The 14,647-nt window shown below is 42.5% G+C and overlaps 1 protein-coding gene across 1 annotated transcript in view; it reads left to right on the top strand.

The window, feature by feature from the left end:
* Nucleotides 1–236: 236 nt before the first annotated feature.
* Nucleotides 237–14,647, top strand: part of baiap2l2b (BAR/IMD domain containing adaptor protein 2 like 2b) — a gene marked incomplete at its 5' end in the record, with an annotated part of 17,178 nt that continues 2,767 nt past the window's right edge. Inside the window, 11 exons of the mRNA XM_083696718.1 lie at nt 237–290; nt 600–675; nt 1,074–1,160; nt 3,314–3,375; nt 5,866–5,937; nt 7,304–7,393; nt 7,570–7,701; nt 7,884–7,988; nt 10,713–10,821; nt 10,990–11,197; nt 14,139–14,204. Of these exons, the coding sequence (XP_083552844.1) occupies nt 237–290; nt 600–675; nt 1,074–1,160; nt 3,314–3,375; nt 5,866–5,937; nt 7,304–7,393; nt 7,570–7,701; nt 7,884–7,988; nt 10,713–10,821; nt 10,990–11,197; nt 14,139–14,204 (1,061 nt within the window). The remainder of the gene's footprint in view (nt 291–599; nt 676–1,073; nt 1,161–3,313; nt 3,376–5,865; nt 5,938–7,303; nt 7,394–7,569; nt 7,702–7,883; nt 7,989–10,712; nt 10,822–10,989; nt 11,198–14,138; nt 14,205–14,647) is intronic.

Below are 14,647 nucleotides of genomic sequence, written 5' to 3'. Positions count from 1 at the left end.
TGTCATCGCTGCCAGAAACAACAGAACGACGGTGGGGATAATAGCAAAGGTGACTTTCACCTTCAGAGACTGGTATCGACAAGGAAAGGTGCTAGTTGAGTTCGCTGAGAACCTGTTTCTTGGAGCGCTTTAATTCAACTTTCTTTCAAACTAGTCTAGAGTTTTCTCCCATTTTTTTGCTTCATTTTATATGATCTACGACATTTTCTCCTTTATATAAAAACTAAGTGGTCATGATGTCAGGGGCAAACAGTGACCAGCTACATAAGTCCACCTTGTCTGTGTACGCGGTGAGTTTGAAACACTTTCTTCGCATGTTTTTGGACAGTCTTCCTACAGTGTACACTTTATGGAAATGAAATTCTCTAGTGAGTGTGAGTGTACCCCAGATGGGATGGACGTACAAGGGGTTTGCACATTTATTGTCACATTACAACTCTACCCTTACTCATGTTCACCTATATGCTGTCTCATTCTTGTTTCATCTCTCCTTCCAATCAAGGTTATATGAGCATGTAGAAATGTTGCATATTGTATGACTAGTCCAGTCTCAGTTCTGCTACAATAATGTTGTTTGTGTGCTTTTTGGATCAACATAGAACCTGATGGAACAGTTCAACCCTGGCCTACAGAAGCTAGTTTCTTTAGGAAACAGCTACGTCAAGGCTTTCCAAGGTGAGTGTGCGTGTGTCTGTGTGCGTCTGTGTGTGTGTGCAAGGTTTGTGTGCATGCTTAAGTGTGTGTATCAGAATAGACCACCCTATCTCTAAACTGTAGGTCCACTTAACTCTTTAACGCACACAGTATGTGTCTAGTTGTAATTGGGTGAGTAGCATGCATCTTTAATGAACCCGCTGCCTGATATACACAGGCTTGCTGTCACAGGTCAGATAGTAAGCATGGTAAAATGATACCACTGTGCTGTTTTTGGCCCAAGCACAACCTATCAATTATCAACAACAGTGTTTTTACTTATTGGACAAATTCTTAATGGTTGGATCAATTATGGTTCACTTATGCATCATGGAATTTGTCATGTTTTTAAGCTACAGCTGATTGTGTGTTGTGTACAGCACTGTCTGTTACTAGTGAAGCCTACTTCAGTGCTGTGGCTAAGATGGGGGAACAGGCTCTTCACACACTCTCATCTCGATCGCTTGGTAAGTGTGTGTGTGTGTGTGTGTGCGCGTGCGTGTGTGCGTGCGTGCGACCATTTTGTCCTCACTCTACCCTCTTTTTACTGTTATTTATTGATAGTTATTGGTTTATCTCAACCCAAGGCCACACTCATAACATCCTGTATCATAAAATACTAACTTGACTGTAACTTTAAAGTTACTTCATGACTTTGGAAAGTAGTGAATTTACCAATGCTTTCCTCTATGTACTGTACAGTATTTGCGTGTCTATCTGGATGTGTGTGTTCATGGGGGGCCATTTACATGCATGTGTGTTTATATATGTATGTGTGTGTGTGTGTGCGTGCGTGCGTGCGTGCGTGCGTGTGTGTGTGTTTCATAACCTTCAGTGTCTGTTCATAACCTTCACACTCAAGTGTCCTATCATTGTTACCCTTGGTCATTAGCATTATGCTAACGCTAACATATAGAGTGTATACTGTAGGACCAACCATCAGTGTTAGTGTAGCATAACAGCATAGCTAGTTAGGGCTGGCTAAGAGAGAAGGTCAGGGAACTGTAGCGTGACCAGAGTCAGCATCAGATGACTAGTGTTGAATAATGAATGGGGACAATCTTTCAGCCCCACTGAATTCATTAACTCACCCAGTTCCCAGTACAATGGGTGAGACTGGGATAAAGAAAAACGCAATTAAGCCAATAACACAGTAATTTAGCGTGTGGATTTGCCTTTTGTTTATCTATCTGGTGTTTGTATATCAGGTGGTCTTTTTTTAGTTATTGGGAGTAGTTAAAGATGCAATCCTTAATAAATGTTTCAGCCAAATAGGTGGCCCATAGGTGGTATGAAGATGAAAGATAGGGTTGGGGAAATGTGACCAATCTCAAATTCATAGACAGAGCTCTGGGTGCAAGGACTAACAGTCCATGATTTAACTGATTAATGATAATTTAAATTATAAGTTTAAACATATTTGAAAGTTATACATAATTATACAATGTATTGTTTACTAAGAGTGAAGTAAAACAACCTTATATTTTGAGTTATGATAAGGAAATACAGTTGTTGTTGTTCTAACCATAATACTTTAGGTATTTATGAGTCATATTCTTAGAGAATCAATGGGTCATGAATTCAAATCAATGGGGCAGGAACAGATACACAACTCCCAGATTGTGCCTTTAAAGTTGCAATATGTAGCTTTTTCCCATTTGAAAATGTCGCAAAATAACCATGCTGAATCATTACTTATGATGTATTGACAGTCTGTGACATTACGTGAACCTACGAAGACCCTTCTGCCTGAATTTGCTTTTCCAAAATTTTCGGCATGTTTCTGGCCGTCTACCACTTAATGTAGGCGTGTAACCTGTGACTTGCATGTGTGTGGCTCATTGGCTACCTAGTATACTGCCTGTGAGCTGCAAGCATTTCTCAGTGCTGGAAGCCGACCTAAGCAACAGAAGCCTTTGTGTGCAAATAAGTTTGTAACATGTATTCTGATGATTTTTCCTAGTAAACGTCTTGCTTGACATTACAGCCTTGTCTGAGTTTTGTTTGGGGAATGAGGGGATTTGTTTGAAACTTTAGTGAATGTGAGTGTCTCCCCTGGCTGGCTCATTTCCGTGTTCATGTTTCCACAAACATTTCCAAACTAAACAACGAAATAATTTAGTAATAAGGTCCTGTAACAATGGGGGAAAAAAAGGGAAAATGATTGACAGATTCATTGTTTGAGTTAGAAGTAGTTTGCATTGAGCAAGGGGAGGGAGAGAGGAGGAGTATATTATTCTGAATTGTTATTGCAATTCCCAACGCAGTGAAAAGAGGGCGCAATCCTACATAGGGTGCCTTTAAAGATCAGAATATACTAGTTGTTTAGAATATTGTGCTTCATATGTACATACTTCCTTGAGGTTATCGCTGATCTGAATACTTAATTGTGCATTTGTAGGTATTGGAACCACTAATATAATTAATAATATTGATTCATTTTATTACAATTCTATTTAATTCTATTTAATTTGGAACAAGGCCGACAATAGTGTAGCTGGTTGCAGGTTGGATTGTGTGTGTGTGTGTGTGTGTGTGTGTGTGTGTGTGTGTGTGTGTGTGTGTGTGTGTGTTTTTGTGTAATGATTACATGAGCAGTGGGTTTCTATTTATCTCAAAGGTGATGTCCTGATCCAGATCTCTGAAACACAGAGAAGACTCACCGCTGAAATGGAAGGAGTGGTCAGTGTGTTGCCAAACAGTTTGAACTATGCAATTGTTTCCACCATTATTATCATAGTCTGTACAACCACTACTAACTTGTATGGACCCATGCCACCAACGACCATCAACAGTTACAGTAATAAAATCAACTACCTGGCAGCGCCATATACAGTGCCCTGCAAAAGTAATGGGACAGTGAAGCATTTGTTCTTCTTTCGGCACTGCACTCCAAAAGTTTGGAACTGAAATCAAACAATTACTATGAGGTTAACGTAGAGACTCTCAGCTTCTATTTGATGGTATTTGTGTACATATTGGTTTCACCATTCAGAAATTGCAACACTTTTTATGTCCCCCTATTTTAGGGTACCCAAAAGTGATGGGACATATTTATGAATTTATTTATTTATTTAGGATGTCCAATTTATTTAGGATGTCCAAATTAAGCACTCATGTTTAGTATTTGGTCGATAATCCTTTGCATGCAATAACTGCCTGAAGTCTGCGACCCCACCAGATGCTGGGTATTTTCTCTGGTGATGCTCTGCCAGGCCTGTACTGCAGACGTATTCAGTTGTTGCTTGTTTTGAGGACGTCTCCTCAAGCTTATGTTTAATAGGATTTTAATCTGGAGATTGACTTGGCCAGTCAACAATTTTCTACTTTTTGGCCCTGAAAAACCCTAATTGCATGTCCTGCTGTATGATGAAGCGCCATCCAATGAATCTGAAGGCCTTTACTTGGGCTGACAAGATGTTTCTGTAAACTCTGTCAGCAGTTACTTCATCAATGAAGACAAGTGAGCCAGTTCCAGTGGAAGCCATACGAGCCCAAGCCCCCTCCACCATATTTCACAGATGAGGTGGTATGCTGTGGAGCAGTTCTTTTTTTTCTCCACACTTTACAGGCCATTTGCGATTTCAGTGCTTTCTTTCCTTTTAATGATGTTTTAAACTGTTGATTTTGGTAGGTTTAAGGTTAAGGTTTTGGCTATGTTTTTGATTGATTTATTCAGATATTTCAGCCTCATATTGGCTTCCTGACTTTCTTTGATGTCTCTTTGGCCCTCATGTTGACAGACACCAATAGCAGACTCCAAAGGAAAACACAAAGCCTAGAATCAATACTACAATTGTTGTAATGTCACGCCCCTCCTCCGCACCCTCCACTGGCTCCCGGTAGCAGCTCGCATCAGATTCAAGACCCTGGTGCCTGCCTACCGGGCGGCAAAGGGAACAGCCCCTTCCTACTTGCAAGCAATGGTTAGCCCCCAAACCCCTGCAAGATCACTCCGCTCTTCCACCTCGGCTGGCCGCCTGGCACCGCCACCTCTACGTGGATGCAGCAGCCGCACCACTCGGTCACAGCTTTTCACTGTCCTGGTGCCCCACTGTCAGGACTACAGAGTCACTACCAATCTTCCGCCGTAGATTGAAAACGCATCTCTTCAGGCTACATCTTAACAGTCCTTCCTAAGACCTCTTCACCCCCACTACCCTCCCTGTACTAACCCTAACCCCAACCCTTGAGACCTCTTCACCCCCACTTCCCCCCTGTACTAGTTCTCTCCTGTTAATAAATAATAAAAAGAAAAAAAAAGAAAAAAGAAAATGCCTTCTGGCATTACGACTGCCAATGGCCCCTGGTCCGAGCATTGATTACTTTGTCTTATGATGACTGTTGGATAGATGATTCACTTACTTAAACAAATGTATTTGTTGTATTTCTTTGGATAAAGGCGTCTGCTAAATGCCATAAATGTAAATGTAAATGTAAATGTACTACACATTGAGAGCTCTCTTATGACTGCACAAATGAAACACACCTATCGAAACAGAGAACACCTGTCAAGCCAATTGTCCCATCACTTTTGGGTACCTATAACATAGGGGGACTACACATAAAAAGGTGTTTTTGAATTTCTGAATGTTGAAAACAATATTTGATTTAAAATCCAAAGTTTTGGAGTGTAGAGACAAAAACAGATAACATGCTTTACTGTCCCATTACTTACGCAGGGCACTGGATCTAGAAATAAAATAGTTTGTTATCATGGTCAACATGTATGCTGTGGCCACAACAAGTGTCCAACAGGCTACTCTTGTCTTGTTGGCAACGGGGTTCTGAGCCCCTCAAAATTCCAGTTTCTGAAATCTTCCTGGCTGAATCTACTCCACCCTATATCCTGGTTATATTGTTTATATTGTATTTATTGTTTATATTGTTTAATATTGTTCTTGTTGTAAAGCACTTTAAGACAGTTATCTTGCAAAAAGCCATGTACAAATACATTTGTCTGTGGCATAGGTCCATTCCTGATTGCATTGACTTTAAATGCTCCAAATAATATTGGCTTGAGCGGAGACAAACTGGTATGATGGATACAGATCCACTGTATTAACAGCAGATTATGATTTGAATAATAGGATGTTAATTATATATATTGTTTGTTACTCTACAGATGCTGTAGCATTTACTGTAAGTGTAGCTTGTTTTCCTTCCCCACAGTTTCGATGGTTCCAGGCGGAAGTGTTGCAGGCGATGGAGAAGAATGTCAAATTAGATGAGGAATACATTGACGTAAGTAGCTTGCTTGTGTGTAACAAATTCCCAGTCCTGGGAGGGGCCTGTCCGGAGGAACCGGAGGAAGCGGAATGCCGTGGAGGGTATCTCTGCTGAGGTCGCTGGTCTGGGCTGGACCATTGCTTGGGCTGGGGTGACTGGGCTGCTGAGGAGCAACTTCAGGATCTTGAAGTGGAGGAGGAGGTCTCATGGTCACGAATTGGCCGGGGAAGGGTTTCTTCTCCTCCCGTAGGTGGTCCTTGAGGGGGAAGGGGGTGGTGTCTCCTTGTTCTTGCGTCTCAACTCGACTCTCGCCTTCAGATCCTCAAACAACCCAGCCGGGTCGACGGGGCGTCGAGGACGTCACGCCATTCGCAGTCTGTAATCTTGGACTTGTTCATCCAGAGAGGCCCATCACCTTCGCCGTGGCCGTGATGGTGCGGGTCACATGATCAGTGATATGGTGGAGCTTGTCCGAATTGACGTAGTTTGTTGATGTAACTGCAGTTTGTCCACATCGACGCCTGCCTCTGTGTCCTTGGACAAGGCGACGACGGGAGCCAACTCCGCCAGGTAGAGTGAGGAGCGTGTTCACGTTCCCCTCTCGTGATGCCTCAGCGGTCGTAGGTGTGAAACCCAAACCGATTCCCACCCCTGGGAGCAGCCTTCGGGTCGAGATACTCGGCCAGTGAGGCCTCCATCGGAGGCAGGCTGGGCCACCCAGTCTTCTCCTTTATTTGGACGGGTGATAGGCAGGGGTATCGCTTCCAATAGGTGTCTTCAGTGAAAGGTACACAAGAGTGCATGTCCCATGGTGAGGGGTCAAACCGAGTCGACTGAAAGAGAACCTCTCATTCTACCTCTGTGGGCAATGGGAAAAAGTTGTGTTTTGAAGTTTGACATGGGTTTCAATGGGGGAATCAGTTTTTTGGCCTCGCCCTCAATTAGACTCAGCAGTGTAAAAAGTACCAGAACGTCATACTTAAGTAAAAGTATAGAACCTAAAACCTGACTCCTGCCTCTATGAAAATTCCTCACATTATTCTGTAATCTATAGTAATTCTCCACTATTTTGTGGATATTGTCGTGCGTTTGAAAAGCTGCTCATTTTACGGATGAGAGCGTTGAATTTTCATGTGTCTTATATTCATGTTAAACTATTAATTAAACTGTTGACCGCACATAATCTGCACGTGTTGCAACAAATTAAAATGTTTATGTGTGAAACACAGTGTGAATGATTCCTGTATACTTGGTTACTTTACACCACTGATTAGACTGCAGTACCACTGCTTGTGTGTGTGTGTGTGTGTGTGTGTGTGTGTGTGTGTGTGTGTGTGTGTGTGTGTGTGTGTGTGTGTGTGTGTGTGTGTGCGTGCTATAGGGAAGTCGTAAGGTGTATGACTTGGAGGTGAGGAACCAAGCAGAGGCTCTGGAGAAACAGCTTCGACGAGGAGCCTACAGAGATTCTCTGGTAAACAGACACGCACGCACGCACGCACGCACGCACGCACGCACGCACGCACGCACGCACACACGCACACATTACCACATGCCACATACCACTTATTAGAGAGGACATACTGTAGGAGTAGTTCAGCCCTGTGTGTGGTTGTGTGTGTGTGTGTGTGTGTGTGTGTGTGTTCCTAGGAGAACAGTGAGTACATGCAGTACCTGAGACAGAGTCATCATGAGATCCTGAAGGAGGAGGAGAGGAGGTATCGCTTCTTGGCCGAGAAACACTGTGGTCTGACACAGTCACTGCTGTTCCTTATCAACAAGGTACACACACACACACACACACACACACACACACACACACACACACACACACATTGCTACTACACAATTATCAAATCAAATTAAACTTAATTCATAGATAAAAACAGAGGATGACAAAGCAGGTTGATAAGTATTCATGCATCACCAGACACAATGTTGTGAAATGTACTTTGGTGTCACAGACCGGATCATCCCTTCAGCAAAAGGCAGATGGATGGAAAGAGAAAGTGAACGAGACTCGAAGCTCCAGACCCCGCACCCCCACCCCCCCGGAACAGGAGGCACAGGTCTGGAGGAGGGCAAGGATGGAAAGAGAGGGAGGATAGGGGATGAAGTAGGGGATGAGACAGAAAAGACAACAATTCAATTAAGTAGATTAGGTCTTTAGTGTCTTTAGGTCTTTAGTGTTGGTCTGTCAAAACAGATATATATGTATGTACAGTGGGGGAAATAATTATTTGATCCCCTGCTGATTTTGTTAGTTTGCCCGATTACAAAGAAATGAGCGGTCTATACTTTTTATGGTACTTTTATTTTAACAAATAGAGAGAATATCAACAAAAAAGTCCAGAAAAAACACATTATATAAAGTTATCAATTAATTTGCATTTGATCGAAGGAAATAAGTATTTGATCCCCTACAAACCAGCAAGAATTCTGGCTCATACAGACCGGTTATATGCCCATGAGGCACACAGATTAGTCCTGTCACTTTAGGAAAAGTACTCCTAATCTCTGCTTGTTATGGGTATAAAAGACACCTGTCAATAGAATCAATCTCTTCCATTCCAACCTCTCCACCACCATGGGCAAAACCAAAGAACATTCAAAGGACATCAGGGTAAGAGTTGTAGACCTGCACAAGGCTGGAATGGGCTACAAGACCATCAGCAAGAAGCTTGGTGAGAAGGAGACAACTGTTGGTGCAATTATTAGAAAATGGAAGAAATACAAAATAACCATCAATCGCCCTCGGCCTGGAGCTCCATGCAAGATCTTGCCTCGTGGGGTAAGGATGATCATGAGAAGGGTGAGGGATCAGCCCAGAACTACACGGGAGGAGCTTGGTAATGATCTCAAGGCAGCTGGGACCACAGTCACCAAGAAAACCATTGGTAACACACTACACCGTAACAGATTGAAATCCTGCAGTGCCCGCAAGGTCCCCCTGCTCAAGAAGGCACATGTACAGGCCCATCTGAAGTTTGCCAATGAACACCTAAATGATTCAGAGAAGGCTTGGGAGAAGGTGATGTGGTCAGATGAGACCAAAATTGAACTCTTTGGCATAAATTCGACTCTTCGTGTTTGGAGGGAGAGAAATGCTGAATGCTACAATCCCAAGAACACCATCCCCACCGTCAAACACGGAGGTGGAAACATTATGCTTTGGGGTTGTTTCTCTGCTAAGGGTACAGGACGACTTCACTGCATTGAGGGGCCAATGGACGGGGCCATGTACCATAAGATCTTGGACGAGAACCTCCTTCCCTCAGCCAGAGCACTGAGGATGGGTCGTGGATGGGTCTTCCAGCATGACAATGACCCAAAACATACAGCCAAGGCAACAAAGGAGTGGCTCAAGAAGAAGCACACTAAGGTCATGGAGTGGCCAAGCTAGTCTCCAGACCTTAATCCTATAGAAAATTTGTGGAGGGAGCTGAAGCTTCGAGTTGCCAAGCAAAAGCCTTGAAACCTTCAGGATTTGGAGAGGATCTGTAAAGAGGAGTGGACCAAAATCCTTCCTGAGATGTGTTCAAACCTTGTGACCAACTATAAGAAACGTCTGACTTCTGTGCTTGCCAGCAAGGGTTTCTCCACCAAGTACTAAGTCATGTTTTGCTTGGGGATCAAATATTTATTTCCTTCGATCAAATGCAAATGAATTTATAACTTTATATAATGTGTTTTTTCTGGACTTCTTTGTTGATATTCTGTCTCCATTTGTTAAAATAAAAGTACCATAAAAATGATAGACCGCTCATTTCTTTGTAATCGGGCAAACTAACAAAATCAGCAGGGGATCAAATAATTATTTCCCCCACTGTATATGTACACTCACCGGCCACTTTATTAGGTACACCTTGCTAGTACTGGGTTGGACCCTCTTTTGTAGCCCATCTGCTTCAAGGTTCAACGTGTTGTGCGTTCAGAGATGGTCTTCTGCATACCTTGGTTGTAACCAGTGGTTATTTGAGTTACTGTTGCTTTTCTATCAGCTCGAACCAGTCTGGCCATTCTCCTCTGACCTCTGGCATCAACAAGGCATTTTTGCCCAGAGAACTGCCGCTCACTGGATATTTTCTCTTTTTCTGACCATTCTCTGTAAGCCCTAGAGATGGTTGTGCGTGATATACACACACACACACACACAGACCCCTTCACTTTTTCCACATTTTGTTGTGTTATAGACTCAATTTAAAATTGATTAAATTAAAGGATTTGGCCATCAATCCACATACAATACCCCAGAATGACAAACGAAAACAGGTTTTTAGAAATTTCAGTACATTTATTGAAATTGAAATACAGAAATACCTCATGTACGTAAGTATTCAGACCCTTTGCTATGACACTGTTAAAATTAGCTAAAATTCAAAAATGTCATTAACAAATCACTCAATGAGTTGAATTGAGTCCATCTTAATGCAGAGATAATAGTTCATGTCATTTTGGAATTAATATATATTTTTTATAGGGTCTCTGATTTGTACTGTATCTACAAGTTACCAACATGTTTTGAGTGTGAGTTTAATGACATCGCAGATTTTCTGTGCATCTATCTGTCAGCTAAGTGGAAATAAACAAATACAACACGGATCACATACAAACATTCAATCAACTGTGGCTACATCAGTACAGGTGGTGGCAAAAATACACAGGGTGAGAGCACCATACAATACACACGATAGCCATAGGATGTGTGTGGAGCAGGGGGGGAGCGACACAGTGAGAGATGTGTGAGTGGAGAGGATCTATTGGTTATTCTCTCTCCATGTATTTCTCCCCAGCTGCGCGGCTCTGTCAGCTCTCTGCTGCAGACGGTGGCCAGGGATGAAGACAGAGACATGTCCTGGGCCAGGAGAGAGCAGCAGGCCTTGGGGAGAGTGCCCTCTAGAGGTGGGAAGACTCAACTTCACCACACCTTGTATTACTTTTATGAGCTCTTATGAATGTGTATAGCATGTGTTATAATGCTGTAATGCATGTGGTATAAAAACATCTCCTCTCACTTTCTCTATCTTATCATTACTGTACCTGCTCTCCATCTGTCTCCCTCTCCCCCAGCCCCATCCCCCCTCCCCAGCCGCTCTCGCTCCAGCTCTGTGGGGGAGTCTCTGGGTCTGGGTGGAGGTCGACCCATGAGGGCACTGGTCTCCCATCCCCCGTCCTCCAACCCAAAGTTGCTGCCCTTCACCCGGGGAGAGACCGTCACTGTGCTGGTGCAGGAGCCGCGCAATGGCTGGCTGTATGGACGCACTGACAGTAGCCTACGGTAAGTGGTGTGTGTGTGTGTGTGTGTGTGTGTGTGTGTGTGTGTGTGTGTGTGTCTGTGTGTGTGTGTGTGTGTGTGTGTGTGTGTGTGTGTGTGTGTGTGTGTGTGTGTGTGTGTGTGTGTGTGTGTGAATGGGTGTGTCTACATGTGTGTGTGTTTGCATAAGTAATGGGTTGACTGAAAACCTGCAGGTTGGGCGGGCTCTGGTTTGAATATATTCAAAGATTGGGTAAGGTTAAATCCTGGAAAACCAGTTCTGAATTGATGGGCATCAGTGCACTTTTTTTTATTTTATACTTATACTTAGTTTATACTAATTTACAAAAATCAATCCTTAAGAACATGTGATACTTCTGATATACACTATGATGGGTCAGATATGAGTAACATATCATCCGCATAGAGAGAGACTCTTTACCTACTTTCTCTTTCTTTCAGTGTTTTTTAAATTATTTTCTATATACTGGACAAAATCATTGGGATTCCACAGAACAGACACAATATCACAATACAATACACTACACTACAATAACATAACCCCCCCTCCCCTCCAACCCTTCCCTCCGCACAGACAAATACAGACACACAGACACAACAACAGACACATTCAACAAAAGGTTCATATACAGCAACAACAACAAATAAATAATAATATTAACAAATAATTAGAATAATAATTATTTTATTTTTATTTAATTTATTTAACCAGGAAAAGCCCATTGAAAAAAAAGCCCCTCCCGTTTTGCAAGGGAGAACTGGTCAAGAAAGCAACAGCAGTCAATACAACATTACCCAATTTAAAACATACAATACAATCAGCACAACAACATGATCCGGCCTACAGAAAACATTTTTGCACAAGAGTTTTAAACTCATTTAGGGGCACTAGTACATCTAGGTGAAGCATACCTTGCAGACTATTCCATGCCCCTGGTGCACAATATGAAAGGTCAGTCTTGCCTAACTAAATAAATAGCAAGATAGTCTCTATTCTCTGTTTTTGACAGACCAACACTAAAGACTGGCATCCAGTAGCCCTACTAACTGCTTGTGGTGAAGGAGAGCAGGCTACAGAGGTATAGGGGGAGTTTACCCAAAACGTCTTTGTATATGAACACATACCAATGTAGCTGTCTGCGCGTGTAAAGTGAGGTCCAGCCCACCATATGATACAAGGTGCATACATGTACAATAAATCACCATAATCTATTACAGAAAGAAAAGTGGCTTGGACAAGCTTCTTTCTAGCCTCAAACGGAAAGCAAGCCTTGTTACGAAAATAAAAACCCAATTTCAGTTTAAGCTTCCTCACAAGATTATCCATTTGAATTTTGTGGGACAGTTTATCATCCAACCATATACCTAGGTATTTGTCAATGGAAGTGCCTCCAGTCGTGAAAATGCTAACCTTGATAATAAAAAAAAAATAGGAGCTAAAATGGAACCCTTGGGTACACCTCTAGTAATCTCAAGGAAGCTAAACTTGTGATCCTCAACATAGACACATTGTGACCTGTCTACAAGATAGCTTCTAAACCTGTGGTGAATCAATGAAGAAGAAAAAAACACTGAAGTGGGTAGGGGGAAAAGTTTGGCGATAAACTTCTGAAAATAGCACTTAAAAAAAAAATAAGAAAGTCTTCACTGAGACCAATGCTAGTCGGACTAGCAACAGCTTGTGGTCAACTGAATCAACTACCTTTGATAAATCAATAAATAATGCAGCACAATATTGTATATAATATTTTGTGTATATATATATATATACTTTTAAGACTATGGTTAATGGTTTAATCATTTGGTTTAATGGTTTAATCAATTAATATGCTGCACTTTTTAACATCATTGGTATTTCCATAACACAGACCCAACTAATGTTTGAAAAAATTGCAGGGACAAGGAATTTATCATTTATTTTATAAGAAGTAAGAAGTTGAGAAAGGCAACTCTAATCTATGAGTCAAAAAGTGGGACCTTCACGACTGACTGTGCTGTCCTATACAAGTATGCCATTTAGCACAGGCTTTTATCCAAATCAATTTACAGTACAGTGAGTGTATCCATTTTAAATATATATGGTCCAAATGGGAATCAAACTCACAACCTTTGCGTTGCTAGCACCATGCTCTACCAACTGAGACACACAGGACCTCATCATTGCAGACGCAATCTCCTCCTCCAGCCTGGTGTCCTGCTTCAATTGGTCCACATGTTATGTGCTTTCTGGCCTAATCTTGTTCCCAGACACTTCCGCCCAAATGCTCAGAAGGTCTGGTGGACCAGCGCATCAAACTTGGCCTTTGTTTACCCAAACTGCCGGTCGTATAGCCATTGGTTTTATTTCACATCAATCATCTCCCACAGCACTTCCCCCCCAGTGCTTGCGCACCACATGTTTCTGAATTCGAGCCTAGCCTCACAGTTCTGTGATTCGCTGAAATCAAATAATAACAAATCAGTAAATTCACTTCCACTAAGGCCAGGCTTGAGTCATTCTTAATCCTGGCTTATGTGTGCGGTGCGCAATAGCCTGGGGCCAAGGTTATTTCTGGCCTGACCGTACTGCTTTGATGATACTGTGGTTGAGTTTAGGAATGTGCTCAACTTGCTCAACTTGTCTTTGTCTTTGGGTGCATGGTTAAATAAATGTATTCAAGAAGGACAAAATCCACAGTCACTGGAAATACTTTTAACTTTTCAAATTCATGCTGCATACATTTTTTTACCTCTGCGGCGGCATGAATTGAACACGTATTCCCAGTGAGTGGATGTTTAGTACTTTTTGAATACGTATATTTATACCCTGCACCCAAAGAGTCTTCACAACAGGGCTTTCCTTTTCAATGACAAAGCTGATTTTGAACATAGTCCCAATAGCATGTGCAGAAAAGCTAGCCCCATTGACTTTGCTAATACCTGTTTTCTTGTGTCTCTCTCACAGCCAGGGCTGGTTCCCAGCCGCGTATGTGGCTCCTGCTGAGGAGTTCTCCAATACACTAGGGTCCAGGTACTGTACAGAGATCTCTCTCAACTGGACACATTATTCTTGCTTTATATATCACATAGATTGGTTATGGATGGTGCCAGCGGTTCCACATGTCTGTTTATGTATTCTGTGTGCATCTGGTTATGATTTGCGTCTGTGTGAACTCATGTTGTTACACCGGAACGTCTGAAGAACCAAATGACGGCACACAGAGAGGGTGGTAGAATGTAGCCCGAAGGCGTATTTAATAATAATGAATAGGAAGAGGGGTAGGGGAGAGAGGGATAATCCAAGGGGGTTGTCGGGATCCGGTCCAGGGTTCTGTAACGGGAGATCCAGTAGCTGAGAGGAGTAGGGGTAGGGTCGACGTACAGGTAGGGGCTAGGTCCGTGGAATGGATAAATGAGGCAGTCCGAGGGAGACGAGGGTTCTGGATGGGCACAGGAGAACAAGGTGAGTCACAA

The sequence above is a fragment of the Argentina silus genome (genome assembly GCF_951799395.1).
Source record: "Argentina silus genome assembly, chromosome: Y".
Lineage (NCBI taxonomy): Eukaryota > Metazoa > Chordata > Actinopteri > Argentiniformes > Argentinidae > Argentina > Argentina silus.
This window is presented reverse-complemented; position numbering and strand designations above follow the sequence as displayed.